This window comes from Dipodomys spectabilis, unplaced genomic scaffold, assembly GCF_019054845.1.
Source record: "Dipodomys spectabilis isolate Male_0828 unplaced genomic scaffold, ASM1905484v1 ptg000024l, whole genome shotgun sequence".
Lineage (NCBI taxonomy): Eukaryota > Metazoa > Chordata > Mammalia > Rodentia > Heteromyidae > Dipodomys > Dipodomys spectabilis.
Genome location: NW_024870701.1, coordinates 24,476,114 through 24,492,065, shown reverse-complemented (window position 1 = coordinate 24,492,065; position 15,952 = coordinate 24,476,114). Strand labels below are relative to the sequence as shown.

The 15,952-nt window shown below is 37.8% G+C and overlaps 1 protein-coding gene across 4 annotated transcripts in view; it reads left to right on the top strand.

Moving 5' to 3' along the window:
• The window catches only part of Pias2 (protein inhibitor of activated STAT 2), a 70,990-nt gene that overhangs the window by 15,943 nt on the left and 39,095 nt on the right, over nt 1-15,952 (top strand). For all 4 annotated transcript variants that reach the window (XM_042675015.1, XM_042675014.1, XM_042675016.1 and 1 more), the window contains one exon: nt 9,439-9,913. In XM_042675015.1, coding sequence (XP_042530949.1) covers nt 9,439-9,913 — 475 coding nt within the window. The remainder of the gene's footprint in view (nt 1-9,438; nt 9,914-15,952) is intronic.

Genomic DNA, 15,952 nt, shown 5'->3' with positions numbered 1-15,952 from the left:
AATAGGCCAAACAAGTTCTCTACCACTGAGCTATATCTGTAAGCCTCCTTTCTTTTAAAAAATTGTGTAGCTCTTCTAGTAGTTCTTTTCTCTTTATAGGTAAATTTAGAATAATCTCATCTGTATTTACAAAATATCTTGCTGGGATTTTTATATTTATTATGGAAACTTCTATCTCAATTTGGATAAAATTGATTTTTTTGTAAGCCAACTTTCCAGTTGGCTTTTTAAGTCTCCATAGACTCCTTAAAGTCTCCATAGTCTCCTTAAAGAGTCAATTTGTTAGATTCTCTTTGATTTCTTTCTCTAGTGTTTTGTAGTTTTCAAATACAAGTTTTAGATGTTAGATTTTCACATATGTTTTTTAATTTTCTTCAGAACAGTTATAAATTTGATTGTTTTTACTTGTTTGTACATATTCATTAGTGCAGAACAATGTAATTAGTTTTTATGTATTGGCTTTATATCCTGTGATCTGGCCAGACTGGCTTGTAAATTTTTGGAGTTTTGTGGAGTTCCTGAGATTCCTATGTAGACTAGTTATGACATCTGCAAATGGTTTTCAAGTTTTTTTCTTTTCAACTTACTAAACCTTTCAGTTCATTTTCTTATTCTACTATAAGTGAGCACTATGTCGTATGAGTGGGTAGACATCCTTAACATTCACTTCACCATTCAGTAAATTGGAGCTCTAGGGTGTGTGTATGCATGTGTATGTGTGTACGTGTGTGTGTATTTTGTAGATGGTATTTATCCAGTTGAGGAACTACCTATTATTTAAAAACCATGATTGGATAGTAGATTTGTTTTCTGCATTGATTGATTTGATCAAATGGATTTTTAACTATTAAGATAGCGTACCATGTTGATTTTAAACACTGAACTCAGCAACTTTGCCTTAATGGGTTTTTTGGACATATTTATGAGAAAATATTGATCAGTAGACTTAGAAAAACTCCTTTGTTTTCTGGTATAATAAAAAGTTCTAGGATCCTCCTTTTGAGTATTTTCAACTCCAGATCTACAATCAGCTAATTCCTTCAAGAAGCCTTAGTTCTTCTATGGGAAATTGTATTTAAACTACAATCACTTTTTTTCTTTCCTACCTGAAAACAAGTTAACATTTTTGATTAACTAAAACTTAAATACTTGTTTTATCTTCAGTCTCTCTCTTTTTTTTTTAAACTGGTCCTGGGGTCAAGGCTGGCCACTGTTCTTGAACTTTTCTGCTCAAGGCTAGCACTCTACCACCTGAGCCACAGCTCTACTTCCAGCTTTTGTGGTACTTAATTGGAGAGAAGAGTCTCATGGATTTTCCTGCCTGAAGTGACTTTGAACCTCAATCTCCAGATCTCAGCATCCTGAGTAGCTAGGATTGCAAGCATGAATCATGGGCACCCAGCTATGTTTTTTAGTCTTTTAAAATAACTTTTTAAAAATTGGAGTGTATCAGGGGGATTTTTAAGTTTCCACAGAATGATTTTCTTAATTGTATTTAAAAAATTTTTGAACTCAAATACATTGTAATATGTGATACTTCAATGCATATACACAGTGTACTTTGTACAAATTCATTTGATTTCAAAACATTTGGTGTGTTTCATTATGCTGTCTTCATGTATATAACAGATAACTCTAGATCTTCACAAACCCTCAGTGTGGCCTCCTTTTCCTACTGCTAGCTTGATCCCTTGTATCTCCTACAAGACAGTTCCCCCTTTTATATTCATACATTACCACTACTGTTGTCGATCGTCCTTGACATCAACATCATCTTAGGTCTCTAGTAATAAGCCAGAACATACCATATTTAAATGGTTTTCCTTTTTCCTCCTCTTCTTGTTGCTGTTGTTGATATTATTATTTTAGGGCTTCAAGTTTACTTAGCTTGCTTGCTTGCTGCTGGTTATAATTATCGTTTGTGCAATGCCTCCAGCCCAATATTTGACTTTTTAAGTTTGGCTTATCACTATTAACATGGTGATCTCCAGTTCTGTCCATTTTCTTGTAGATGGTATAATTTTATTTATGGTTGAACAGTATTCAGTGGTGTGTGTATATATAAATATATAAACCATAATTTTCTTTATCCATTTATCAGTTGTTAGGCACCTCTGCTGATTGTACTACTTAGTCATTGTGACTAGTTCTGCAGTAAACATATCTATGTAAGTGTCTTTCTTACATAATACTTAAGACTCTTGCATATATGCCTAGTAGTATTATAGTGACATCATAAAGAAGAGTAGGTCTGCAGGATGCTGGGTTCATGCCCGTAATCCCAGCTACTCAAGTGGCTGAGATATAAGAATCATGGTTCAAAGCCAGCCTGGGCAGGTTGTGAAATTCTTTAGTGCTTAATTAATCACCAGAAAACTGGAAGAGCTAGCACATAAACAAACTAAAAAAAAAAAAAAACCCAGCTCAGGGACTTTGCCTAGGCCCTGTGTTAAAGCCTATGACTGACCAAAAAAAAAAAAAAAGAGGTCTGTTTTTAGTCTTATGGATGAACCTTTATACTGTACCAGTTTACATTTCTACCAGCAATGTATAAAGGTTCTTTTTTTCCTTAGGTCCTTGTCAGCTTGATGATGACATTCTGATTTGGGTGATATGTAATCTTACTGTAGTTTACATGTTCTTTATGGCTAAGAATATTGAATTTCTTCATGTATTAGTCACTGTAATTGTCAACCAATTTACCTGTTAATTGCATTATTTATCCTTTTGCTGTTTGATTTCTTGACCTCTGTATTTTGTAATTCTTTATCCATTGAATAGCAGATGAAGTTTTTTTTCTCTTCTGGTAATTGTTTGGGTAGCAAAGACTTTTTTTTAACCTCGTGGAATCTTGTTTATTTACGCCTATTTGATCCTGAACAAAGAATTTGCTATAATAAATACAGTTAAGTAAAAACATTAATGGGGGTAGAGAAGCTGACAAAGGGAAAGAAATTCAGGAAAACAAAATTGTGTTTTAGAACTGGGGCTTGAACTCAGAGCCTCATGCTCTTACTTAGCTTTTTTGCTCAAGGCTGATTCTTGAGCTTCACCTCCATTTTCAATAAGGGGAAGTTTTCATAGCAGTTTATCACCACATTCTTATCCAAGACCACAAAATTTCATGTGTCAAAGGGAGGGAATGTGTAGAAACTTTCAATTTAATTCAGTACCATTTATCTTTTTTTCTTATTTCCTGGGTAGTTGAAGTCATATTTAGAAAATAATTACCTATCTCAATGTCTTTTAGTTTTTCATGTGGTTCTTGTAGTTTTAGGACTTACATATGATCTTTCATCTATTTGAGTTGATTTGTTTTTTAAACCGTATGATCTTTCATCTATTTGAGTTGATTTGCTTTTTAAACCAGAGAAAATGATTTCAGTCTTCTGCATGTAAAAAAAATCAGTTTTCCCAGCATCATTGGTTAAAGAGGCTGTCTTTTTCCAATGTATGCTTTTGGGTCCTTTGTCAAAGATCTGCTGGCTGTAGTGTGATTGTCTTTTTCTGAGTCTTTTGTTCCATTTGTCTATCTTTTTGTACCAATATCGTGCTGTTTTTATTACTATTTCTCTATAGAATTATTTGAAGTCTGATGTTTCTAGTGTTGTTCTTTTTGCTTAGGATTGTTCTTTTTAGGAGTCTTTTAGGTCTCTATATGAGTTCTAGGATTGTAAACCTGGAATATTCTAGATTTATATAGAAAAGCTTAGAAGTTAGTAGAGTCGTTCTGTGTTTATATGTTCTTTACCTAGTTTCACCCTAAAAAAATCTTACGTGTGTGGATGCCAGTACTGAGCCTAGGACCTGTCCCTCAGCTTTTTCTGCCCAAGGCTGAATTTCTACCACTTGAGCCACAGCTCTGCTTCTGGCTTTTTGGTGGTTCATTGGAGATAAAGAGTCTTGTGGACTTTCTGGCCTAGGCAAGCTTGAAACTGTGATCCTTACATCTCAGCCTCCTAAGCAGGTAAGATTACAAGCACCTGTACCTGGCAAAGCCAGCATTTATTTATATGAACAATCTTGCCTTTTTGAAGACAGAAAGCTCAGTTATTCATGTCCCAAGTGCCCAATTTAGCAATTATTAACTGCAACATTTTTCACATAATCATATGCCAGCTCACTACAAATTATTTGGAATAAAGTCTTGAGTAGTGTATAATTTTATTCATATTTAGTACTATATAACTATCACTGTAGATATCATCTATTTTGTTTGCTTTTTCTTCTAAACTCTAGGTAGTTGTTCCACTTTGGGACAAATCCATTCCTGGATAGAGACAACTTACCCAAGTAATTTATGAACTTTATGTTAAACCATTCTTACATTTCTATACTAAACTATATTTGATGACTTTTGTTTTTATTTTGATTTTATCTTGTTTTGTTGTATGTATGTGAGAATACTGGGGCTTGAACTCAAAGCATCATACTCTTGCTTAGCTCTTTCGCTTGGCTGACAGATTACCACTTGAGCTATACCTTCACCTTTAGTAGTTCGCTAGTTAATTAGAGATAAGTCTTTCAGATTTGTCTTTCTGGGCTGGCTTTAAATTGAGATTCTTTAGTTCTCAGCCTCCTGAGTTGCTGGAATAATAGACTTGAGCCACCAATGTCCAGCTCATTTGAGGAATTTAATGTTTATATTTACAGAAACATTGATGTATTGATACTGGTTTATAAATTGTGTTGCTTTTATAAATGAAAAGGTTAGTTATTATAATAAGCTAGAATAAGCCATATTAATATCAGTTTAGTTGTCCTCTCTACCCTGTGTTAGTCAGCTTTCTGTCACTGTGACCAATTAACCTTAGATAACCAACTATATAAGGATGAAAGATTTATCTTGGTTGTTGTTTCAGAACTTTCTGTCCATGGTTATGTTGCTTCTTTTTGTTGGGCCTGTGGTAAGGCTGAACATCAGGCAGGGAACACATGATATCCTAGTTGCTCACCTCATAGCAGCCAGAAAACAGACTGGGTCTACTTCTGAGGCAGTCTTTATACCCAGTGACCCAACTTCCTTTCAGTAGGTACCCTCTAAAGGTTCTGTTACCTCAGTAGTTTTGACACACTGGTGACTAAGCCTTCATTGTATGGCCCGGCTTTTTGCTAATTATTCGGAAGATGGAGTTTCATGGACTTTTCTTCCCAGGCTGGCTACAAAGTACCATAAGCCTGAGTAGCTAGGTTTAAAAGACTTGAGCAGCCAGCGTTCAGCCTTTTTTGTTGTTGAAAGAGTGTCCTTACTACTTTTGCCCTGGCTAGCCTTAAACTCAAAAGCCTATTGCCTATACCTCCTGAGTAGCTAGGAATTATGGTGTTTAAACTATTATGCCCAGCTTCATCTTTATTGCATAATATAATAGAAACATTCAGGGGGTGTTCTCTGAAGCTTCAGCTTGTCTTACAGATTTTAAATTGTAGTGTGGTTTTATTGTTTAATAACTGAGTTTCATTCTTGATCTTTGTCATCTGGGAATTCATTATATTTTAAAGAAAAGATCCATTTAAGGACTCTTAATTATAGGGAATAAATGACGTTCCCAGTATATATCCAGGAGTGAAATCCTGACATGACCTTTAAAATGAGTAGTAGTTAGGAATTAGTTCATCTTTTCAGTTTGCATACAATTTTTCTTAATCATATTAGTATCCTTGCTCTTTTGACACATTGATTATATTAATCTGTGGTCTTCCTTTATGGCTATTTAGGAACAATGATTTAGGATTTGTGTGTGTGTGGGTGTGTGGGTATCAGGGAGTCTGGGTATGTCTGCATGTGGGTGTCCCAGTCCTGGGACTAAGAGCCTTGGCACGGTCCCTGAGCTTCTTTGCTCAAAGCTAGCATTTTACCACTTGAGCCATTGCTCAACTTCTGACTTTTTGGTGATTAATTGGAGATAAGAATCTCCAGGGCTTTCCTTCCTAGGCTGGCTTTGAACAGTGATCCTCAGATCTTGGCCTTCTGAGTAGCTGGGATTATAGGCATGAGCCACCATGGCTCTGAAGTATATTTTAAGCTAGAATAGCCATATTAAAAAATGTGATTTGTTAGCCTTAGTAGCCTTACTTTCTGCCCCCCGTGTTAGGTATCATGACAGATATATGTATCTGTGTTAGAGCTTCTCCAAATTTAATTTTTTGTTCATTTCATATTTTTGTTATTTTCATCTCATATTTAAGTTTCAAATTTTTATTCATTGATGATTACATGTAACCATTTTCCTGTTCAGTGAGATATTTTCTAAATGTAGTGACTCCAGCTTGCTTTCATTGGTATATGTAATCTTTCTATTACATAACACATTAGCTTACACATTTGTATAATTTTGTTATATATTATTATTATTATTATAATCATCATTATTTTGTCAGTTGTGTGACTTTAACTCTGGGCCTGGGTACTAGCCCTGAGCTCTTCAGCTCAAGGCTAGCACTCTACCACTTGAACCACAGCACCACTTGAACAACAGCACCACTTCTGGTTTTCTGGTGGTTTATTGAAGATAAGAGTCTTACAGACTTTCCTGCCCGGGCTGACTTTGAACCTCGATCCTCAGATCTCAGTCTCCTGAGTTGATAGGATTACAGGTGTGAGCCACTGGTGCCTGGCTTTCTGTATTATCTTAAATGTAAAGAAATTGGTTTCTTCAAACTCTTAATTTTTATATTATTATTTTTTTAAGAAGTCAGTTTATCAATTGTGGGGCTAGAGATAGATTCTTGGGCCTTGTGTCTGCAAATCAAATACTCTACCATTGAGCCACACCCTCAGACTTGTGCTTTTCTTTCTGATACTGAGGTTCGAACTCAGATTCCTGTGCTTTTGAGGCTTTCTTGCTTCTTCAGCTGACACTATTCCACTTGAGCCATACTTCCAGCCCAGCCTTTTGTTGATTATATTGAGGATGGAATCCTATGGATTTTTCTGTTTGAGGTGTCTTTGAACCTTGATCTTTCAAACCTCAGCTTCCTGAGTAACTAAGATCAGAGACCTGAGCCCAGTGCCCAGCTCTTGTATATCTTAAAAAAAAAAAAAAGAATTATACCAACATATTTCCCTTTGTAGAAACTCTGTACCTAGAGCCAATACCCAGTTGTAACTCTGAAATATTGAGAGGCAGATTATGGGAGCTTCGGGGAGGCAGCAGAACAGAGTGGAAAAAGTCTGCTTTGAAAATATTATATCAAAGATGTAGGCATCATAAATAAGTGAAAGAAAATAGTTGAAATTCATTCTTTGCGTGTATTTAATATGATTTTATTGTTATTAAGGTGTTATACAGAGGGTTTACCATTTTAAACGTCAGGTAATGGCTACCTTTCTTTTTTTTTTTTTTTGGACAATATCACCCCTTCCTTTGCTTTCTTCAGAAATCCATTCTTTTTGTGTGTGTGTTGGGAGTGGGGGTGGGGTCGGTTGTGGAGCTTGAACTCTAGCCTTGGACGCTGTCCCTCAGCTCTTCAGCACAAGGCACACACTCTACCACTTGAACCATAGCGCCACTTCCAAGAAATCTGTTCTTAATAGTATTTGTAGTGGGCTAGCCTTATTCTGATGACCCTTCTTATAATACATGCTATAAGAAGGACCAAGTTCTGAACTTGTTTCAAAAACTTAGTTAAAAAAATCCATAGAATCCTAGTTTCTAAGATTTTGGGACATTATGTAAGTAATAAATGAGATGGTTGTTATTGTTCTTCTGAAGTAAAAATTGATGACCAGAGGGATGAACGAGTCTTCCAGAGTTCTAATTTTTGGTGTCAGGGTTTGACCTCTTAACTGTAGTTTTCCATAGGGTTCTTTTGACAGTCCGACCATTCATTATCTTTGGTTGTGTTTCTGATAGTATGTCTATCTTTTCAGCATTTTGTAGTTCAAGACCATTCCATCTGCTGTTCAGAATCTAGTAATTGCATATTCATGGTTGTAAGCCTTTATCTCTGTCTTCCTTTTTGTTTGTAACTCCCTGCCATCCTCTGGACACCCAAATAAGATCTTTAGTCTTTATTGAAAGTAGTCCAGGCTGCTATGGATATTCTTTACTGATCTAGGAAGATGGGGAAACCAAAAGATATAGTAAGCAGAGGGTGTCCTGAGATAAGGCTCTAAAAGGGCTTTGGTCACCTCCAAGAGATCTACTTTCTCTTTGGGTCTGCCCCTCGGTGTCTTGTCTCTGTGTCTGTCTCTGCTATGCCCTGCCCTGCCCAACCCCTGCAACCCTCCATTGATCTTTTTTAAAAAATTTCTTTATTGAGATTAAGTAATTATATAAATTTCACAATATTGTGGGACAGTGATACTTAGCTAAAGTCACAAACACATTTTAACCTTCATGAGGTAAATTATAATTATCATGGTCTATAAAGCTTTTGAACTCTACTAACTTTGACAATATAACTATTTCTTCCAAATGGAGTGATACGCACATATTTTTTCCTTTTGCTTAGTGTAAGCTGTTCCCTCTTTCTCATTTTCTCATTCTCTCCCTCCCATCCTCCCCATTGATCTTTCTGACTGATGTGGTTTACAGATTGATTGTGAACCTCTAAGTAGCCAGATTCTTGAGACAATGGGGGAACAAGTGGTTAGTACTTACTAGGTTTTGTTGAATAAAAGGTGATATTTGTAAAGCTTAACATTCAAGAACAAGTTCCTTACTCTTCAGAGGGCTTTTTCTCACTTGAATACCAGGCTGAGAATCTTGTTTTAGAAGTTTAACTTACTGCTAAATAATATGTATATGATTTTTAAAAACTTACTACTTAAAGCTGGGCGCTGGTAGCTCACACCTGTAATCCCAGCTACTCAGGAGGCTGAGATCTGAGGATTGTGGCTCAAAGCCAGCCTGGACAGCAAACATATGAGACTCTTATCTCCAAATAACCAAAAAACCAGAAGTGGCACTGTGGCTCAAAATGATGAGTGCTAGCCTTTGAGCTGAAGAGCTCAGGGACAGCACCCAGTCCCAGAGTTCAAGCCCCACGACAGACAAAAACAAAAAACCAAAAACAAATAAAAAAACATTTGAGACAAGTTCTTGTAGTTGAAGCTAGTCTTGAAGTAACTTTATAGCCTAGAACTCAAGATCCTCCTGTCTCCATTCACTCCTGAGTACAGGGATTATAGACATGTACTATTGTGCTTGAGATTAGTTTAATATTTTAGAATATATTTGTGTGTGTGTGTGTGTGTGCTCGTGCGTGTGTGTGCGTGCGCGTGCACGTGTGTGTGCCAGTGCCAGTGTTGAGAGGCTTGAACAACATAGTTTTTAGATTTTTATCAAAATTGGCTTCATGACTATTAATGATTCTAGCTAGTACATGTAATGCTGGTTACTAATACATGCAAATTGATGGACTGCAGGAGACGTCAGATTTTGCAATTTTTATGTGCTTAAATATGACTGGTGGCTTTTTTTTCTTTTTTTTTAGAATATGGTTTCTAGTTTTAGGGTTTCTGAACTACAAGTGTTGTTAGGCTTTGCTGGACGAAATAAAAGTGGACGCAAGCATGACCTCCTGATGAGGGCGCTGCATTTATTGAAGAGCGGCTGTAGCCCTGCGGTTCAGATTAAAATCCGAGAATTGTATAGACGCCGATATCCACGGACTCTTGAAGGACTTACTGATTTATCCACAATCAAGTCATCGGTTTTCAATTTGGATGGTAGTCCATCACCTGTAGAACCTGACTTGGCTGTGGCTGGAATCCACTCGTTGCCTTCCACGTCAGTTACACCTCACTCGCCGTCATCTCCTGTTGGTTCTGTGCTGCTTCAAGATACTAAGCCCACATTTGAGATGCAGCAACCATCTCCTCCAATTCCTCCTGTCCATCCTGATGTACAGTTAAAAAATCTGCCATTTTATGATGTCCTTGATGTTCTCATCAAGCCCACAAGTTTAGGTAAGTGCTAGAGAAATCAGTTTTTTTCTAAACAAGAAGGAATATCAAAAACTTTTAAGTATTGATTGTGATTTGCTGTTAATTCTGCAAATTTGAGGCATTAATGCAGATGTTTAAATATATAGGTAAATAAAATGCTGATAACATAACTGAAATTAACAAAACTTCATATTATGTTGTCTGTTTTTCCAACTTTTTTTTTTTGTCGGTCATGGGGCTTGAACTCTGGGCCTGGGCGCCGTCCCTCAGCTCTTTAGCTCAAGGCGAGCGTTCTACCACTTGAGCTACAGCACCACTTGTTTTTCCAACTTTTTATTGTGATTAAATACACGTGATATAAATTCTACCATCTTGATTTCCTTTTTTTGGTGGGGGTAAGGGAGACAATAGTCTTACTGTTAGCCTAGGCTAGCCTTGAACTCACGTTCCTCCTGCCTCAGTCATACTATACATTTGCTTCTTGGTGTATTTTTTTTGGTTGCGGGGCTTGAACTCAGGGCCTGGGTGCTGTCCCTGAGTTCTTCAGCTCAAGGCTAGCGTTCTACCACTTGAGCCTGAGGAATCGAACCCAGGGCCTCATGCATTCAAAGCAAGCAATGTACTACTGAACTACCTTCCCAGACCCTCTTGGTGGTTTTAAAATGTATAGTTCAGTGTTTTAAGTATATTAACTATATTCATAATCTTGTGCACCATTTCCAGAAATTTTTTTTTTGTGTGTGTAAAAATACCATACAGAGGGATTACAATTACAAGGGCAAGATAACGAGTACATTTCTTATCAAGCCTCCTCCTTTGTTTCCCCTTCCCATCACCTCCCACCCTCCCCCTCCAGAAATGTTTTTATCTTACTATCTCCAGCTCTTTCCCCTTCTTGGAACCACCATTCTTTTCATTTTTATTTCTTTTTTTATATCTTTTTTATTGTAAAAGTACTGTACAGAGGGGTTACAGTTACATAAGCAAGGTAATGAGTACATGGTTACCTCCTCCTTTGATTTTCCCCTACCATCCCTTCCCTCCCAACCTCCACAACTACCCCCCCGCATTGTAAAGTTTGTTTTTCAACAAACTTTAGTGTCTTGTACATCTCATTGTTACAATGGGTCAACCTGTATCCCTATTTAAGCATTTTGTTTTTTCCCTTCCCCTCCCCAAATTAGAAAAGTGTATATACAAGATGCAGGGCACCAACATCAAGTACAGTGAAAATGGGGGTTACACTGCCAGGAAGGAACATACAAAGAAAAAAAAATCACATGGTACATTATAAATACTTTAGAAACAATATTGTTTCTTTTTTAAAAAAATTATGCTAGTCCTGATATTGAACTCAGTGCCTGAGCACTGTCCTTGGATGTTTTTGCTCAAGGCTAGCAAGCATTATACCACTTGAGCCAAAGCTCCAATACTGGCTTTTTGGTGGTTAATTGGAGATAAGACTCTCACAGACTTTTCTGTTTGGGCTGGCTTCAAACCATAATCCTCAGATCTCAGCCTTCTGAATAGCTAAGATTACAGTAATGAGCCACCAGCTTTTCTTTCTTTTTATTGATATTTAGGATTGAATCCTAGGACTTGACATACTGAGTTCATATTCTATGATTGAGCCACATTCCCAACCTAACCATTGTACTTTGTCACTACTGTAGGTAGTTTATATCAATAAAATCCTGCAGTCTTCTTGTGAAGAGGCTTATGTACCTCTTGTCCTCAGGCTTATGTAATTTAATGTCTTTATGTTCTCTTTTTCAATGTATTTTTTCTTTCTATACATATATATGTGTGTGTGTATGTATGTATGTATGTATAAAATCTCACCTATTAATGTGTATAATATATAAATACATATTATATAATATATACATGTATATAATATATATAATGTATATATACACAGGGTCTCGCTTTGTCGGCCAGGCTGGTTTTGAACTTATGATCCTCCTCCTTCAGTCTACTGAGTGCTGGGATAACAGGCCTGTTTTTTTTTTACTGAAAGGGTGGTACTGGGGATTGAACTCATGTCTGTCTCATGCTTGCTAGGTAGGCACTCTACCACTTGGGCCATTCCTCTAGCGACCTTGTTTTTGCATTGATGTCTTCAAGGTAGTGTCATGCTTTATATGCTGGCCAGACTGGGTTATTACCTTGTACTTGTGCTTACTCCTGTTGTTGGGGGTGACAGATGCAACCACTATATCCAGTGTTGATTGAGATGGAGTCTCACAAGTTTTTAACCGTGGTTGGCTTCATACTGTGATTCTCTGATCTGACCTGCTAGGATTGTAGCCTGGAGCCATCATGCCTACTTTTAATTTTTTGAGGAATCACCATAGCATATTAAACAGCAGCTGTACCATTTTACGTTTCTATTGGCAGTTCTAGGGGTTTCAGTTTTCATGTTTTGCCAAACTTCCTTCTCTCTCTTCCTCTCTCTTTTTTTTTTTTTTTGGTCAGTTGTGGGGCTTGAACTCTGGGCCTGGGCATTTTTTTTTTCCTGGACACCTCCCTCCCTTCCTCACTTATTTTTCATTGGTTCATATGGTGGTAACCATTTTAATGGTTGTAGTTTGATTTCATGTTTGTGATTGTGATGCTAAACATCTTCATGTGCTTATTTGTGAATGTCTTTCTTTTCATGTCCTTTGCCTCTTTTGTTTGTTTGTTTTTGATAAAGGCTACCATGATGTAGCTTAGGTTGGCCTCAAATTCACATTCTTTCCTAAATGCTAGGATTACCACTATGTGCCACCATGTCCTTTTAGTTATCTGTTTTTATATAGAAAACTCTCATTCAATAAATTCTCTACAGAAGGAAGAAATCAGTCTCTAAAAAACAATAAAATTAAGACAGGCAGCTTTGCCAGTTTTATTTTTTTAGCTTTTTTCTCCCTGTGTATGCATGTGTATTTTAGTATTTTCCCTTTTGTGTCAGTCATGGGGCTTGAACTCAGGGCCTGGGTATTTTCTGAGTTTCTTTTGCTCAAGGTTAATGCTCTACCACTTGAGCTACAGTGCCACTTCAGGCTTTTTCTGAGTAGTTTATTGGAGATAAAGAGTCTCATGGACTTAACTACCTGGGTTGGTTTCTGATGATGAACCTTAGATCTCAGCCTTCTGAGTAACTAGGATTATAGTCATGATCCACTAGCACCCAGCTATTTTTAGTATATTTGTACATATTTCACATATATTTTACCAGATTTATGATTTGTGAACATTTTCTTCCATTCTGTGAGTTGCCTTGTTTTACCCTATTGCTTGTATATTTTGGTGCAGAATTAGAGTTTTTAATGATGTACATTTTGTCTGTATTTCAATTTGTTGTCTCTGTGCTATTGGTGTCATAGCCAAGAACTCTTTTCCAAATTGTAAGGCTTTGCCTGCGTGTTTCTAGAGTATTATTATTTTAGGTTTAATTCTTTTTAAGTTCACTTTTATGTATAGTCATATACGGGTTCAACTTTATTCTTTTGTGAGTAGATATCCTCTAATTTTTCCTCTTTGAATCATCTTTGCACCCTTATCAAAAATTACTTGACCATAACACACAAAATTAAGCTGGTTTGTCTTTTCCTTTTTTTCTATGATTACTTTTAAGTATGTAGTACATTTTTGTTGTTGTTGTATGTGGTGTAAATTTAGGAATTTGCTAGCAGGTACTCTCTAACCTTGAATAGAATTCCCCTTTAGCTGGGGCTGGGAAGGTGGCTCAGTGGTAGAGCACTTGCCTTGCATGCCTGAGGCCCTGGGTTCGATTCCTCAGCACCACATATAAGCAAAAAGAAAAAAGCCAGAAGTGGCGCTGTGGCTCAAGTGGTAGAGTGCTAACCTTGAGCTGAAGAGCTGAGGGAGAGCGCCCAGGCCCAGAGTTCAGGCCCCACGACCGGACCCAAAAACAAAACAAAACAAAAAAAAGAATTCCCCTCTAGCATCAACTCCCCTGTTGTTTGATAAGGTGTCTAATTTTTCTCTTGGGGTAAGAGTTGGACCTCAGTCTGTCTTCAACGAGGGCAATGAACCTAAGCGAGAAGGAATGAAGGGACAAGAGACACGAAGAAGGACAGCAAGACAAGGATTCTGATCAAGCTGCCAAATTTTTATTTTTCACACAGGGGTATTTATATGCTTAGAATAAGGAAGCTTTCTCATTGGCCGTAGCAGCTGCAGGATGTTTGCTTAGGCAATGTGAAAAGGTGGTCAATAGCAGCTACCTGGTCTTTGTTTGGGGCAGGATGCAAAGACCAGATTCTGTAAATAGCCTCGCGAGATAGTCAAGCTTAGGGCTCCCGACAGTCTTCTACTAATGGCCTTTATCCGAGTAGCTGGGATTATAGGGGTACACCACTATACCTGTCTTGTTGAGATGATGTCTGTCTTCTGCCTGGCTGGCATCTAACCTGCTTTCTGTGAGTGGCTAGGATTATGGGCTTGAGCCCCTGCATAGTATTTTGAAATGTAGAAATGTGTACTTTTTAGCCTTGTTCCTCAAGGTTGCTTTGGATTTCCAGGGTTGTTTGAGGTTTTGTAAAAACACTACTACTACTACTACTACTACTACTACTACTACATTTTGTGTAGTCCTAGGGTTTGAACTCAGGGCTTGGGTACTGTGTCTGAGCTTTTTTTTTTTGGGTCTGGTTGTGCGGGGCCTGAATTCTGGGCCTGGGCGCGCTGTCCCTCAGCTCTTCAGCTCAAGGCTAGCACTCTACCACTTGAGCCACAGTGCCACTTCCAGCTTTTTTCTTTTTGCTTATGTGGTGCTGAGGAATTGAACCCAGGGCCTCAGGCATGCAAGGCAAGCACTCTACCACTGAGCCAACTTCCCAGCCCCTGTCTGAGCTTTTTTGCTCAAGGCCTTGCTGTACCATTTGAGCCAGTTTCACTTCAGTGGCTGCATGCTTTCAAGGCAGGTACTTTATCACCGAGCCATGCCTCCATCCCACATTTTCATTATAACTTTTTTTTTGGTTGGTTGTGGGTCTTGAACTCTGGGCCTGGCCGCTGTCCTGAACTCTTCAGCTCAAGGCAAGCACTCTCCCACTTGAGCTACAGGGTCACTTCTGGTTTTCTGGTGAAACTGGAGATGAGTCTTTCCTGCCTGGGCTGGCTTTAAACTGTGAACTCAGATCTCAGCCTCTTGAGTGGCTAGAATTACAAGCGTGAGCCACCCATAGGTTATACACCATAGCTTGATTATAACTTGAGTTAGGTTTCACTATGGTTCATTTCTATTCATGTACCTGGACTGCAGTCTGCCTATTTTGGTTTCCATAGTTGCTGAGATGACAGGTATGTGCTGCTGCCTCCAGCTTCCCTTACATTGAGAGAGGGAGAGGGAGTCTTGTGAACTTTTGTGCCTGGGATGGCCTGGACCTTCAATCCCACTGATTTCAGCCTCCTAGGTAGCCAGAATTATAGATGTGAGCCACTAATGCCCAGATTAAAGTCACTATTTTTGTTGTTGTTGTTGTTGTTGTTGTTGCAAGACCAGGATTCAAACTTAGTACCTGACGCTTTGCTCATTGGCTGACACTTTACCAATTTATCCACACCTCTGTCCCCCAGCCTCACTATGTTTAAGGAGATATGAAACTTCAGTTCTCTGACTTCCCCAGTTGACCTTTGTGATAATTGCTTTCTGTTATGAGTTCTATTTTAACATACTCTGAAACAAGTTATCAAAAATGGATTCCTTAGTTAACATGAAAGCATTATTTCTGGTAACCATTTTGTGAGAATGTTTTTACAGTTTTTATTTATATACGTTTGAGATTCAACACTTCTGTACTTTACAAATATTTTTCCTTGATTTTTATTATGCTAAAATACATATAAAACTCAAGCATTTTGAACATTTTAATGTTCAGTGCTTTATGATTTTGATCATAAAGTACATCATGTAAATGAAACCAAGTCTTTGACTTGATTTATTTCAATTAGTATAATGTCCTCAAGACTCATCATTGGTAGCATATAGTGCCCAGGCCGAGTTCAAGTCCCATTACCTGGGCGCGCGCCCTCACGTGCGCGCGCACA